Source organism: Mastigoproctus giganteus, chromosome 2, assembly GCF_048544385.1.
Source record: "Mastigoproctus giganteus isolate SK-2022 chromosome 2, ASM4854438v1, whole genome shotgun sequence".
In the NCBI taxonomy this organism is placed as follows: Eukaryota; Metazoa; Arthropoda; class Arachnida; order Uropygi; family Thelyphonidae; genus Mastigoproctus; species Mastigoproctus giganteus.
Genome location: NC_143576.1, coordinates 190,772,621 through 190,789,426, shown reverse-complemented (window position 1 = coordinate 190,789,426; position 16,806 = coordinate 190,772,621). Strand labels below are relative to the sequence as shown.

General features: G+C 39.5%; 1 protein-coding gene across 1 annotated transcript in view; it reads left to right on the top strand.

Annotated features, from left to right (window-relative positions):
- unc79 (UNC-79 domain-containing protein) overlaps positions 1-16,806 on the top strand; it is a 1,082,710-nt gene that overhangs the window by 114,270 nt on the left and 951,634 nt on the right. Inside the window, exon 7 of the mRNA XM_090389680.1 lies at positions 9,385-9,440. Within this exon, the coding sequence (XP_090245806.1) occupies positions 9,385-9,440 (56 nt within the window). The remainder of the gene's footprint in view (positions 1-9,384; positions 9,441-16,806) is intronic.

The window sequence follows — 16,806 nt, the reverse complement described above, 5'->3', positions numbered from 1 at the left end:
AGGAACCAGTAGCAGGAAGTGATCACTGAGTTCTACGGTGGATGATGACGAGAGAGGTAGCAGAAGTCAAAGGCAAAGGAATGGGTTTTAATTTCAGAAAAGGAAATTATGATGCCTTAAGGTACTACATGGCCTCTATTAACTGGGTAGATATCGCGCAGAGAATGAATACAATTGAACTGTGGTACGCTTTTAAAACATTAATCACAGATGCCTTGAATGCGTATATACCATTAAAAAAATACTCCACGAGGAGGGTTCCAAGTTGGATGAATAGTGAAGTTGCCACATTACTTGAGCAGAAAAAGGTGGCATGGAAAGGTTACAGAACAATAAAAAGTACTGAAGCCTATATATTACAAGATTGGTTAACAGCTACAAGGTGATGTGTAATAGAGCCACAGAAAAGGTTCGACAGGCAAAGGCAGTTTATGAGAAATCACTAGCAAACAGAGCAAAGAGGGGGGATAAAGAATTCTTCACATATATAAATGCCAAGAAGAGCAGGACAAACCAGATCGGACCTTTACGTAAGGGAAAGGGGATTGTAATAAATACACCAGCTGCCGTTGCAGATGAACTCAACAGTTATTTTGCATCGATATTTACAAATGAAAAGCCTTTTGTGGCAATGGGAAATTGTGGGAGCGAAGTTAAAAAATATGTAATTAATGATATTGAAATTTCGCAAGATTATTTAATGAAAAATCTTTTGAGCCTACAGACCAGTAAGGCTCCTGGAGTTGATGGAATATACCCTATAATCTTAAGAGAGGAGGCGCCTCCGTAGCCAGGTGGGAAGGAGCAGCAGTGCATAGCACATGCTTCTTGATTAGACCGGGGTTCGAGCCCGTCACCACCAAATACGGAGGATGTGGAAAGGTCAGAGAATGACCACCGCATATCCCGGAGCAATATGGCCTTAGTTGCTAATGCTCCTAAAAACCAAAAATAACTAACTAACAAATAACTAACTTAAGAGAGGCGGCAAGCGAGTGCATTGAACCATTGAAGCTAATTATGCGAGCATCACTAGACTCTGGGGAGATTCCCTTGGATTGGAAAAGTGCAAATGTATCTCCCATACATAAGGGTGGCTCTAAAAGTGAAGTTGGAAATTATCGACCTGTCAGTCTGACTTCAGTAGTAGGGAAAATCATGGAGTCAATGATCAAGGGTGGAATTCAGGATCATTTGGATCGAATTGAAATTCTCAAGGATACGCAGCATGGTTTTGTAAAGGGAAAATCATGTTTAACAAATCTGGTTCGCTATTTCGAAAGGGTCACTCAGGAACTGGATTTAGGGAATAATTTCGACATTGTTTATTTAGATTTCAGCAAAGCTTTTGACTCAGTCCCACATGAGCGGTTGCTTTATAAGCTGGAACAGGTTGGAATCACTGGGAAAATCCTTAGATGGATAGAAGGATGGCTTCAGGGCAGGAGGCAGAGGGTTGTGATAAATGGCTATTCCTCAGATTGGGTTGATGTAAGAAGTGGGGTTCCCCAAGGATCAGTATTAGGACCACTGTTGTTTTTAATTTTCATAAACAACATCGATGAAGGGATAGAGGGCGTGATGTCTAAATTTGCAGATGATGTTAAAATTGGTAGAGTAGTTAATGATCACTGTCAAGCTGAGCTTCTTCAGAGAGACCTAGATAGACTTCAGGAATGGTCAGAAAAATGGCAGCTGTGCTTTAATCCAACAAAGTGTAAGGTATTACACCTGGGAAACAGTAATCCCAAAAAAACTTATTCACTTGGTGGAGTTCAACTAAACCCAGTACTGGAGGAAAGGGACTTGGGTGTTACGATATGGTCAGACATGAAATTCTCTGAGCATTCTAAACAGGTTGCAAGGAAGGCCCATGGTGTCCTATCGATGATCTATCGAACTTTTGCAAGTAGAGATAGGGACGTGATAATCCCATTATATAAGGCTTATGTTAGACCACACTTGGAATACTGTGTTCAAATATGGAGACCGCACCTAAAGAAAGACATCGAGCTTCTTGAAAGGGTGCAAAGAAGGGTAACTCGCCTGGTGAGATCGGCAAAAGGGCGTCCTTATGAAGAAAGACTTCGAATATGTGGGTTGCAAAGTTTGGAAATTAGACACCTTAGAGAAGATTTGATTGAGGTGTTTAAGGCTCTGAGAGGCATCAGTAAAATGAATGAGGACAAAATTTTCAAGATTATAAATGATGCTAGAACTAGGGGACATAAATTCAAGTTACGGGGGGAAATGTTTAGATTGGACTGCAGGAAGTTTTATCTTAGCCAGTGAATTATAAATTACTGGAATAAGTTGCCTTCATGGGTGGTAGAGGCCGACAGTTTGGGGAAATTCAAAGATCATCTGGATAGTACTTTCAGGTAAGGGAAGTGCATAGGATGATAGGTTTAATTTCGTTTTTTTTTTTTTTTTTTTTTTATTAATTATTATTATTTAGTTATTTATTTATTTTTTATTTATTTCTTTTATCATTGTTTTGTTCGGATTTTTTTTTTTTTTTTTTTTTGGCTGGTGCAGCATAAGCCATAGGCTTTCTTGCACCATGCGGCCATTACTAATACTAATACTAATTGACAAAACCCCATGTTCTGCCCTGGCAGCCTGTCTGCATCGCTCAGAAAACTTCATATCTGACTGCACAATTACTCCCAGGTCTTTTTCATTTTCTACCACCTTAAGTGTAGTATTATACAGTTGGTATGTTTCTCTGGGGTTACTTCTACCCATATGCTTGATTTGATTTGATTTTGATTTTATTGGCGCATTAGCAACTAGGGCTATAATTCGCCAAGACCAACCCATATGCAGTAGTTTGCATTTGTCAATGTTAAACTTCAGTTGCCACTTCTCAGCCCAAATTTTCTAGATCTGCCAAAATTCATCTGCCCAAATTTTCTAGATTCTGTTGCAGTAGCACACTGCCATTACTGTCATTAACAACCCTGCCAACTTTGTATTATCTGCAAACTTCGACACTAAGCCTGATATACCTTCATCAATATCATTGATAAATATACAAACCAACAGTGGATCCAACACCTAACCCTGTGGGACTCCACTAATAACATTAATCCACAAAGAGCAGCACCCATTGATTACCATCCTCTGTCTTCTCCCACTCAACCATCCTTTTATCCATTGTAGCAACTTGCCCTTAATACCATTCTGCTCCAGTTTGTACAGTAGTCTTCCATGCGCAATAGTGTCAAAAGCTTTCCTGAAATCCAAGTATATGATATCAAAATTATTTTTTGCATCTAGTTCCTTTGTGACCACATCTTAGTACCGAATCAGATTTGTCAGACAAGACTTAGCCTTAACAAATTCATGCTGTGTCTGAATTATTTCTGCAGTCTTGTCCAGATGATGCTGTAATGCATCTTTAACCAGTGACTCCATTATTTTACCCGGAACAGAAGTTAAACTAACTGGTCTGTAATTACTTGTGTCACCCTTCGATTCCTCTTTGTGAATTGGGGATACATTTGCACATCTCCAGTCCGTGGGGACCTCCCCTGAGTCCAAGGATGCTCTCATAATTATGACTAAGAGTTTTCTTCCTTCCTTTGCCGCCTCCTTTAATATAACTGTATAGATCCCATCCACCCCAGGTGTCTTTCTTATGTTTAACTTCGACAATTTTTCTTCCACTTTGCTTTCATTTATTTCAAAATCATTAAGCACCCTGTTATAATTTGATAACCTTCTGGCATTTTCATCTAGAAACAAGTGCAGTTATAATTCAGTCACAGCACTATAAGAGATCTTGTCTGATGAATTTGATTGGATTCTGGATATTGGATTTGATTGTATATGATGCAGTGACAAAGGAACTTTGATGCAAAAAATAATTTTTATATCATATACTTGGTTTCAGGAAAGCTTTTGTTACTGTTGCACATAAATCACTGCTGTGCAAATTGGAGCAGTGTGTCATTAAGGGCAAATTACTGCTGTGGATAAAGGCATGGTTGAGAGGGGGCAGACAGAGAGTAGTTGTCAGTGAACAGTACCTTGTATTTGTCAATATTAATCTTCATTGCCATTTCTCAGCACATCTGCCTAATTTTTCTAGATCTTACTGCACAACAAGATCTAACCCCAAAGTTACATACCAACTGTGTGGTACTACACTCAGAGTAGTGGAAAATGCACTACAGTCAGGGTTGTGGATGTAGAAAAATTAGGCAGATGGCTAATGAAGTTTAATATTTACAAATGCAAGGTACTGCATATGGGTTAGCAGTAATCCCAGAATAACCTACCTGCTATATGGTACGTCACTCAGATTAGTGGAAAATCCACTACACTCAGGGTAAGTGGATCTAGAAAAATTAGGCAGATGGGCTGAGAAATGGCAATGAAGTTTAGCATCGACAAATTCAAGGTACTGTGTATGAGTTAGCAGTAATCACAGAGTAACATACCAACTATGTGGTACTACACTCAGAATAGTGGGAAATGAAAAGGAACTGGGGATAATTGTGCAGTCAGTTATGAAGTTCTACAATCAGTGCAGACAAGCCCAGGACAGCTCATGGGATTTTGTCAATGATATACAGGACAGGAATTTTGCTAGCAAGGATAAGGAAATAATTATCCCATTGTATAAGGCAATGATCAAGCCATGTCTTGAGTACTACGTAGAGGTCTAGAGGCCTCATTTTAGGAAGGAATGTAGATTTTGTGGAATGGGTACAGAGAAAGACAATACTGGTGAGGGGAACAAAGAGGTGCCCTTACCAAAAAAGGCTTTAGTTCTGCAAATTGTCTGGAATTGTCTGAAGGTGTCTGGAAACGAAGCACCTTCAAGGTGATCTGATTGAGGTGTTTAATGCTTTGAATAGCTTGAGCAAACTCAGTGCTAATGGGATTCTTCCTCTTGCTCAAACTATGAACATAACAGGACGTAAATTAAAATTGAGGAAGAATGGTTGCCCAATAGATGTGTGGAAGTTTCCCTTCAGCCAATGGGTTGTTGATTGCTGGAACAAGCTTCCATTCATTGTTGTGGAAGTGGATAGTTTGAATAAATTCAAGAAAAAAATTAAAAGTATTGGAGAGGATAGATAATTGCAATGGAACTTTATTTTTATTTATTTATTTTTTTTTTGGCTTGTTCTGTATAAGCTTGCTTTTTTGCATCATTTGCAAAAAAGTAAGCTTATACAGAACAAGCTATACACTAACAATAATGTATTGAGATTGTTAGTAATAATAAATACTAATTGATTCAGCAGTAATAATAAATACTAATTGATTCAGCAGTAATAATAAATACTGGTGTATCATATTTGACAATCTCTTGATAACATCATCAGAATTGACGATGATGTTACCATCAGGTTGTCACATTATAAGTGAGGTAAATAAAGGAATATTATTCATTTGGGGACTAGATATTAAACATACACTATCTGACAATTTGTTGGATAAATATAGGACCATGCTGAAAAAATGCTGCAAGTTATGTCAGAATGCATATGTTTGCAATTCTGCCCAGACATGACGATATAAGGGATTATATGCTGAAAGCCTTGTGGATTAATTCAAGGCTTGAGGGTAGCTACAAGGCTCTGGGTGGGGAGGATTTTTCTGAGTGTGCCTGCACTTATAAGTAGAAGAAAATCTATTTTGTAGAGATGGTATACATTTGAACAAAGGTGGTGGTGGTGCAAGGATTTTTGCCAGTATCTTTGAGGATACCTTAAGGATCCAGGGAAACAGCTAGTTAGTGAGGGAGAAAGGTAATGTAGATCTACATTTAGCTCATGACATGGGTCAAAGTCATGAGCTTGTACTCACCTCAGGAATTCTTGTTTGTTGATGCAATAGCCAATGTTGGTAAGATGTTCTGAGGTTAGCAACACATCAAATGAGCAGGAAGATAAAATAAAACTAGGTAAACAAGCCTAAATAGCTTCAAGGGCTGCAACAGGGTAGTAAACTATAGAAGAATACATAGTCTTAACTGTGTCTACAGTAATGTCAGGAGTGTTATCCATAATAGGGTTAAGAGAACTGTGGTCCACCCTGAAATTGGGGATAAAGAGTTCCACTGTGGTATGTATAATGTCTTTAGGAAAGACAGAGAAGAAAAGAGAGAAGATGTGGTAGGTTCATGTGTTCTTATCAAAAGCAGCCTGAGCATGGAAAGAGCTTTTGCTGTCTGAAGTTATGTCTGCCAGCATCGAATCTGTGTGTGAATTAGTTGGAAGCAAAGGTATAATGAGAGTCGGAGTATTCTACAGACGAGAGTCTCAACATGCAGATGGAATGTGCAAGCAAACACAGATGTCTTATTGTGGGTCACTTAAATCTGTTCCAGACTGATTGGAATAAGTGGGAGGGAAACACACCATGGGGAAAAATATTTTTTAAAATAAACCAGATTTGTACCAGCATGTTAGAGAAAATTCTAGTGGTGAGAATATTCTTGACCTCACCATTACTCACAAATCAGGTGACATCACAGGGCTTAACATACAGGGAACATTGTCAGGTAGTGATCACGCAATCTTCAGTTGGAAGATGAAGAAAGAATGTTGCAGTAGTTAAAGGTAAAGGCTCGGGTTTTAATTTTGGTAGAGGGGATTTTTACAGTTTAAGATGCTATATGGCATCTATTAATTGGGTGGATTGCAGAATGAGGGTGAATACTTTTGAATTATGGAAGATGTTTAAAGCAAAAATCATAGAGGCCATGAATGCATATATACCATTAAAAAATATTGCAGGAGTAGGATGCTGAAATGGATGAATGCAGAGCTGGCTGGTCAAATAGACCAGAAAAAGATAGCATGAGATAGTTATAGAGCAATGAAGAGTTCTGAAGCCTATAACAGGTACAAATTGATCTGTAACAGTACCACAAATAAGGTTATGGAAACAAGGTTGTGTATGAGAAAGCACTGGCTAAAAAGGCAAAGAATGGGAACAAGGAATTTTTCGTGTACGTGAATACAATGAAGAAGAAGAAGAAGGCAAATCAGATCAGACTCTTGTGCACATTAGGTATGGAAAAGTCTTAGATTACCCAGCTGATGAAGCAGATGAATTGAAGAGGTACTTTGCATTGGTCTTTACTGACAAAAGACCCTTCATGCTGAGAAGAGACTATGTGAGTGAGGCCTGAGCCATGTGAAATTAGTGATTTCGAAATTGCAGATGGAAAAAATTGAAAGAACATGTAGAAAGAATAGAATATAATAAATTCCCTAAACTAGCTTACACATACAGAGCAAAAGGAAAAAGAGACAGAGGAAGACCGAAGAAAAGATGTGCAGACTTTTTGAGATCGGAACAGGTGGATCACCTAATCCGCAAAGGAAGAAAAGGCAAGAAATTGCAGATAACTATTTATTAGAAAAAAACTTTCGATTAAAGGAAGTAAGGCTCCCGGAATTGGTGGCATATACCCAGTAATTTTGAGAGAGGCCCCCAGGGAGTGTATTGAACTATTAAAGTTAATTATGAAGGCATCTTTAGACTCAGGTGAGATTCCTTTAGATTAGAGTAATGCCAATGTGTCACCAATACATAAAGGCAGTTCTAAGAGTGAAGTTGGTAACCACAGACTGGTTAGTCTGACTTGGCTGTAGGTAAAATCTTAGAGGCAATGATTAAGAGCACAATCCAGTGACATTTAAAAATATATATTGCATTCTGAAGGGCACAAACATGGTTTCGTTAAGGAAAAATTATATTTACCTAACTTAATAGGCTATTTTGATGCAGTTACTCATGAAGTACATGTAGGGAACAATTTTTACATAGTTTATTTGGATTTTAGCAAAGCATTTGACTCAGCCCCTTGTGAGAGGTTGCTGTATGAGCTAGAACAAGTTTGGATTATTTGAAAGATTCTAAAGTGGATTGCTGGGTAGCTGTGAGGTAGAAGGCAGAGGGTTGTGATTAATGAATATTCTTCACATTGGTGAAATGTCAAGAGTGAGGTCCCTCAAAGATTGGTTCTTGGACCATTATTGTTTCTAAGTTTCATAAACAACATCGGTGAAGGGATAGAACGTGTGACGTTAATTTGCAGACTGTAAAGATTGGTAGAATTGGTAATGATCAGTGCCAAGCAGTGCTCCTTCATGATTTGAACAGACTTTAAAAATGGTCAGAAAAGTGGCAGTTATGTTTTTTAATGCAGCAAAATGCATCATCTTACACCTGGAGAATAGCAACCCAAAAATAAATTATACACTTGGTGTGGTTGAATTAAAAACAGTAGAGGAAGAAAGGGATCTGGGAGTTACAATACAGGCAGATATGAAGTTTTTTGGGCAGTGTAAACAGGCAGCCATAAAACCCCTTATTTTGTTCTATCGATGATTTATCAAGCATTATCCTGTAGAGATAGGAAGGTCATAAACCCAGCATATATGGCAATTGTAAGATCATATTTGGAATACTGTGTTCATGTATGGAGACATCATATGACAAAAGACATTGAGCTTCTTGAAAGGATCCAAAGACAGTCAACTCGCATGGTGAAATCAGCAAAAGGGTGACCGTATGAGGAAAGGTAGTTGAGGCTAACAGTTTGAACAAATTCAGTGGTCAACTGGATATTGTCTATGTGAGGATGGAAGCACATAATTTGCATTTTCTTATGTACTTTTATTTTTTTAGTTTTATTTATTTTTTTGGCTAGTGCAGTAAAAGCCTATGGCTTCGTTGCACTTTATGGCTATTATTATACTAGAATGGCATTGTATTTCTGATATCGTTACTGTATTGGTATTTCTTGATTTGGCTAGCTTAAAATTCATCATATTTGTTAATTATATATCAAGAATTAATATGCAAATATGTGGCCAACTATCTTTTCTTGCTCTTTGCCTCCTGAAACATCCTTTATAGTTGTCTGTGGCAGCTCTTCCCAGGAATTTCCAAAATATATTTGATTAGTTGTAGCATTTTCTGAACAAGTTTTTAACAATTTACATTATTTTCCTATCCTACAGTCGTTCCAACTCTCGTTGTATTCGTATTATAAGAACTCTAGCAGGCCCTGTATATTTCCTACTACTTTCCAAGTTGCTGCATGTTTAAAAGGAAAATTGAAGTAATACAAGAACCATAGTTCGTTCCACTGATCAACATATTTCCAATGTCTCATCCCCCCCTCTCAAGTACAAGTGTCTCTTAACCTTTAAAGCCTCTTTTATGACATTAGCAAAGACCCTCAGGTCTCTTCTGTTCAAGAGAATTCCATCTTTGCTTTAGACTTATTGGGTTAGAAATTTGTAAAAATTTTATCTTCAATTAACAGTAAATATAATTTAAAACTTTTCACATGGAAAAAATGTATTTTTATAAAACTGACCTTTCTTTGATATACTTTTATTTTAGCCCACCATTGTCAACTTTTAGAATGTCTCATGAGTTTGAAACGGGATATCATAAAGGTAAAAATCAAGTCAGCTAATTGCTATTTCTGGCATATTTTATTTTATACTTGAAATAACCTTTGTTTTTTGTAGAAGAATTTAACAATTCTTTAAACTAATATTTAGAGTGCTATTGTTTATCTCATATCAACTAACTTTTGGTATATAATACTGTCACATACCATTAAAATGGTAGGCATATCATTGGATACATTTCAATTTTGGTTTTAAATTAGTTCTAGGACTGAAGCAAGAAACAAGATATTTGGTTAAAATAATAAAAAAGAAAATACCTACCTTGTTTATATTAATAATTATTTAGGAACTTCTTTTGCAGATAATATGAATAAAATGAAGATAATAATTATTATCTTAAACTTTATAACTAGAAGCCATTCAGCTATAACTCTCCACATTACTACCTATTTTATTCATATCCATTAAGAAAAGTTTTAATATCTGGGAAACCAAAAATGAGGTAGGAGTGTGTTATAGGCCTAATGACTCTGATGAGTACCACAAACAACTATACAGAGAAATAGAGTGGGCCAGTAAATCAGAATGTCTTATAATGGCAAATTTTAACTTTCCAGGTATTGACTGAAACTCGTGGGTTAGTTGCCCACACAAAATAGCAAGACTTTTGTGGATTTATTATATGAATCCACAAAAGGTGCAGCAGCAAGTTTGAGAGACAACCAGAGGGAGTAATACTCTTGATCTAATTATCAGCAGTGATTATCCTTTCATTAAGAATTTGCAAATAAAGGGACTAATAGGTGTCGGTGAACACAGAGTACTGATGTGGATTTACTTAGAGACGTGATTACCATCAGGGGTAAAGGGAAGGTTTTTGCTTTTGTAAAGGTAACTGCAGTGGTCTCAGAGATTTTTTAAATTCTATACAGTGGGACCAACTGATGATGTTACCAACAGCAAATTCTAAATGAGAAGCATTCAAAGAATTAATCATGGAAGCTACTAGACTTTTCATACCAACTAAGAAATACTGTTCAAGGTTTAGGCCTAAATGGATGTCAGATGAAATAATGAGACTAGTCACAGAGAAGAAAAATGCGTGGGATGCATATAAATTATCAGGCAACACAACGCCTATAGTAGATATAAGCTAGTCTGTAATCAAGTCATGAAGGAGGTACCTCCATAGCCAGGTGGGCAGGAGCAGCAGTGCATAGCACCCGCTTCTTGATTAGACCAGGGTTCGAGCCCATGACCACCAAATACGGAGGATGCAGAAAGGTCAGGGAATGACCACCGCATATCCCCAGAGCAATATGGCCTTAGTTGCTAATGCTCCTAAAAACCAAATAACAAACAACAAACATGAAGAAGGTTAGGCAAGCAAAGGCAGATTACGAGAAATCTTTGGCAAAGATAGCAAAGACTTCTTTACTTATATTAACTGTAGAAGGAAGGGGATGAATCAGATTGGTCCACTTGATATCAATGGTTCATCTCTTGACAATCCTGCTCAGATAGCTGACAAACTGAATGAGTATTTTGCATCTATATTCACACATGAGGAATTCTGTGGGGAAGTGGAGGCCAGACGTTTATCAAGCTCTAACAGGGAGTTAAATGATTTTATAATAACTGAGAGGAAAGTGGAAGAGAAACCGTTGAAGTTAAACATGAAAAGGTACCTGGTGTGGAGGGGATGTATCCAGTTATATTAAAAGAGGCGGCAAAGTAAGCAAGCAAACCCTTAGCCATAATTATAAGAGCATCCTTGGACTCAGAGGAGGTCTCCACATATTGGAGATGTGCAAATGTATCCCCAGTTCACAAAGGGGTATCAAAGGATGACACGAGTCATTACAGACCTATTAGTTTAACTTCTTTGTTTCAAGGGAAAATAATGGAGTCACTTGTTAAAGAAGTATTGCAGGATCATCTAGACATGACTGCAGTAATAATTCAGACATGGCACGGGAAGTCTTGTCTGACCAATTTGATTGGATACTATGATGTGGTCACAAAGGAACTGGATGGAAAAAATAATTTTGATATAATATACTGGGATTTCAGGAAAGCTTTTGATACTGTTGCACATAGAAGACCACTGTACAGGTTGGAGCAGTATGGCAAGTTGCTACAGTCGATAAAAGGATGGTTGAGTGGGAGAAGATAGAGTGGTAATCAACGGACACACTGCTCCTCATCGACTAATGTTATTTGTGAAGTCCTTCAGGGTCCTTCAGTGTTGTTTTTTATATTTATCAATGATATTGATGAAGGTATATCTGGCTTAATGTCGAAGTTTGCAGATGATACAATGGTTGACAGAGTTGTTAATGACTGCAGTGATAGTATGCTACTGCAACAGGATCTAGAAAAGTTGGACAGATGGGCTGAGATGTGGCAACTGAAGTTTAACATTGACAAATGCAAAGTACTGAATATGTGTAGCAGTAACTCCAGAGAAATGTACCAACTGTGTGGTACTACACTCATGGTAGATCTAGGTGCATTTTTCTACTTGGGCATGCCCCACTCCCCACGTGACCTTTGGGGGTCAGCTGAAATCTTCAAATAGTGCTATGAACTTATGGCAGGTGTCGTTTAGCCCCTCTTTTGGAGAACTATTCAGTGTTACCTAGAAATTACTGATAATCCGAAGACTTCAAATTATCCGAAAACCACAACAAAATGAAGGGAAATACAGACAAATCTTGTGCAGTGCTCCAACAATGGCAAGATGATGATGCTGTCATTGTAGAAACACGAGAAGAAGTGGAGCACACCAGATCTGTTCCCCCAACTGAGAGAAAAAACACTAACAGTCCCCAAATCTGACAGCGAGACTCGTAGCCAATCCGACTCAAAATACACACAGCAAAAAAAAATGCACTCCTTCCAGACATCATGGAAGAGATAAAGCAAACAGAGTCATTGGTTCCTTTAGATCGAAAATTGCCAGAGGGATCCACTATACAAAAGACACTCATTTGCACCGAGCTAGAAAACTTAATGAAGGAACAGAGCAGAGCAGCAGGGTGACCTCAGGACTGCGTGGACAAATCATGTCCTTATGGACCAAGTTGGAGACCATACTTATTGAAACCCATGTCGACTGTGAATGGGCAACTGCCAAGCTTGAGGCCTATATGGAACGAGGGGTAAAAGAAATGTCACAGTGTGCCTCTACCTACTAGAAGTGCTGAGGACCAAAGCTAGTAAATCAACTACTGTGAACAACTGGCAAAGAAGAAAGTCTTACTACCAAAACCAAACCCAGTTGTCCTGAAACCAGCCTCATCTGAAGCACCGAAAACCAGTAAGGAAATTAAAAACTCAGCAATGGAAAACCTAAAAAACGGTACACGGCACTACACTTAACAATATCCACACACTTTTAAATCTCTGGCCTCAACAGTGTTCTGTTTCACACAACACAATGTATATTACGTGGAGATGGGGGAAATCCCTGATGCCATTAGACACGAAAACACTTTACAGGTTACCTCTATTGCAGACCAGGTGGTGACTTCCAGCAAGCAATCCTGCAAATGGTCTCTCTCACCTCCCACATGCCAAAACTTAGTGTGTGCTGACATAAACTGCCGCTCTCCACTATGGTACAGTGCCATTGAAGATCTATGTGACACCATAAATGGACAACTCCTGGAGGAATACCTGGCCAATTCAAATCTCACTGTCATAAACCAGCACGTAATTCCCAACCTTCTCCAGCACCCTGTGGGAGCCACTATCTATGTCACTCCGGCTACAATCTCACTTGCAAAGAGGAGTGGACAACATCCGACCACAAAGTGATTACATTGAGATCAAGTGCTTTCTCACACGTATACCTGTACAGAGACTGACAACGGACAGATATGCCCTCACAAGTGCTGACTGGGAATGGAAAAATTAGGGACGCCGTACCGCAGCTCCAACTACAAGACCTAGAAAATGCTGACTCTGACAAGCATCAATGCACCATTACCAACCTTATCACTGCTGCCTGTAACACTGCCATCAAAAAGAAAAATCCAAAACTGGGTGCACTCCCATGGTGGTGCCCGGAACTGCAAGCACTGTGAAGAGAAGTACCACAGAAGGAAAGACTTTCAACGGGCCCGTAGGTCCTGGCTAGATCCAATGATTGAAGCACTCGGACTGTTATGTAGGCAGGCAAGGAACCGATACACTTCTTTAATCAGACGCAGGAAACAGAAGTCCTGGGAGGATTTGGTAACCACAGCTGGTAATGACGATCCCTGAGGCGTGGTCTATAGGGTGGCCACTAACAAACTCTCCAGAGGAAAGGTAATTCCTTCCATGACATCACCAAATGACACCATGACCACAACATAGCAAAGCAGCATCAACAACATCTTGGACACAATGTTCAAGACACCGGTCACCCCAACAACAGATGAAGCTGTGCCAAGAGAATGAAAAGTGCCACACGCAAACAACAGAACTGCCATTCTTGTTGGAAGAACTCCATCTAGCATTCAACAAACTTAGAAACAGGAAATCGCCTGGAGCCGACTTGCTGGAACAAGAGATTGTGAAAACAGTTGTGGAATATACTTCTGCTATAATCTTAAATCTTTGCAACCACTGCCTCAAAACAGGACATTTTCCATCATCCTGGAAGACAACAAACATCTGACTCATATTAAAAAACCCAAGCAAGCCACAAGAACAACCAGACTCCTACTAGCCCATAGCTCTACTTTCTGTATTAAGTAAACTATTTGAGCATCTTCTCCACCTTAGAATCAGCCAGCACTATACCAATGCGAACTTACAGTCCTCGAATCAGTATGGTTTCAAGAAAGGCTGCTCAGGTGTGGATGCCCTAGAAGCTATCATTATTGCTGCAAGGAACACAGTCCTCGGCAGACTCAGGGAAGCCAGTCTACCATACAACATATTTTGCTGCATCAAGGATTACCTCTCACAGAGGAAGGTAACCATAAAATCTTCATACTTCCAGGTTTCCAGACAAGTGCACAGAGGGTGTCCCCAGGGCTCGGTCCTGGGATCCCTGTTCTGAAACATTGTCTTAGACAAATTCTTGCACACCAACCCCATAAAACCACTAAATAAACAAACAAACAAAGCATACCAACTTGCGGGATGTCTCCACGCAGGTGTATGCAGAGGATCTGATTCCCACCCTGGCGGCTAACTCCCATAGGCAACTAGAGGATGCAACAAATGGAGCCCTCACTACTCTCCAGCTCTGGGCAGAGCAGTGCCACCTACAGATTTCAACAGAGAAGACTAACTCCATTCTACTAAAAGGAATATTGAAAGTCACCAGACCTCCCCAAATAAAAATTCAACAAAAAACCATAAAACACAGCTGAAATACCTTGGAGCAGTATTGGACAAAAAAAAACTGTCTTTAACCCCGCACCTGATCCATCTTCATCAAAAAGTAAGGAACTATAGTGCCATGGTTAACAAAGTTTCTCGTCGAGACCAGGCCTTGAAATAGCAAACATTAGCCCTCTATTACAAAGCAGTCTTTGTGCCAATCATCACCTATGCGGCAAGGAGCCTGGTTTCCTAAAGCAATAACTGCAGTAAATAAAATAAAATTAGAAACAATCCAGCGTATCATACTACTATTTATCACTAGAGCTTGGCACATGGTCAGCACACATGCTTTACAGGTGTTGGCCAGTGCATTACCCTTGGATCTTGAGGTTTTCAAGAATGGATTACCGTACAATCTCTCCAAGGATTGATCCCTTATCTGAGTTTACTACTAACCCTGCAAACAGCGCTAGAGTGGAAAAAACTCAACTCAGCCTTCACCTCCAAAGGACCTAGTAGCAGAGATGGAATCAAACCACAAAGGGATCCATCACCATGAAATTCATCCCAGCAATCTCAAGAATCTACCCAGAGCTTCCTACATGGTTCTCCCCGGTACTCCATGCCTCCTTTCTTTTCACCTGACACGGGTATTTCTGAGCAAAACTGGCAGGTTCAGGATTGTGGAGGATCCAAACTGCCACTGTGGCTCCCCTGAGACTTGGGAGAATCTGCTCAACCATTGTGACATCTATGAAGACCTCAGAAGCATCCTCATGATGAGCATCCATTACCTCCCCAAGAACATGGAACATCATGTTCTAGACACTGTGAAAGAATACTCAGCCTTCACCTCCTTTGCCAAGGAGGTGAAGGCTGAATATTAAGGACTTATTCCAGAGACAGAAAACCCTACTTAGGATGTAATAACACAGGGTATAGAGACATACCCTGTCATTGCAACCAACCAACCCAGAGATAGGGCTGGTTGGTTGCAATGCCCCTCTGTCCACTGGACTGTCAAAATGAAGTGACCATTGCCACGGATGGTACTTACCTTCTTACTGGATTCGACACTCATATGGACCTGACAACAATTACCAATGAAGACATATCGCAGCTCTGTTGCCGACACACCATTTGGCGATCTGCGACAGGATGTGACCCAAAAACGGAGGAGATTTCAACGTGCGTATCGTACTTGGCTGGAGAGGGAGGTAGCTGTTCTACGGCAACAGTACAGGGAAGACCGTAATCAATGTACTGTGCTTTATAAGAAAAAGAAAACAGAAGTCCTGGGAGGAGCTCGTCTCCACGGTTGGAAATACTGATCCATGCGGATAGTATATAGAATTACAACAAATAAACTCCCAAGAGGAGAGGTAGTGTCATCAACCAAAACTCCCCAAGGAAATATGACCACCACCTGGCACAGCTCAGTCAGTAACATCCTAGACACCATCTTCAAAACCCAGGTACACAAAGGCAGATGCAACTACAAACAGAAAATGCAACATATAACAACCAACAACTGGAACCACCCTTCACTTTTGAGGAGCTCAACATTGCTGCCTCTAAAATCAGAACAAGAAAATCCCCAGGCCTAGATCTTCTTGAACCTGAAATCATCAAGAAGACAATAGAAAATACCCCACAACTTGTCCTATGCCTCTTTAACCACTTTTTTTTTTTTTATAGTATCTTATGTAGGACGGCACCTGAACGTCAATTCATCTCCGCCTTTGCACACTGTGATGATTACAGAAAGCACTGTAAAAGGCCAGAAATGTATGTAAAATTATGTTCGTGCAGTGTGTGTGTTGTTGTGTTGTTTTGTTGTTTCTGGCCGTTTTGTCACCAGGCAGGCGATCACCTGGAAAGCCTGCCCAGTGTCCGTCTACACCACGGGGAGGTAGGCCACAACTACGTATGTATCGCGACCGCCCTCCGAACGCTCTGGTTTACCAGCTCTTACTGCCCTAATATCAGAGCAAAACAAAAAAAAAATAATAATAATAAAATATATATAAATGTAAGAGAATAATAAAAACTAGATAATAAAATCCTGTCCATCGGGCAGCCC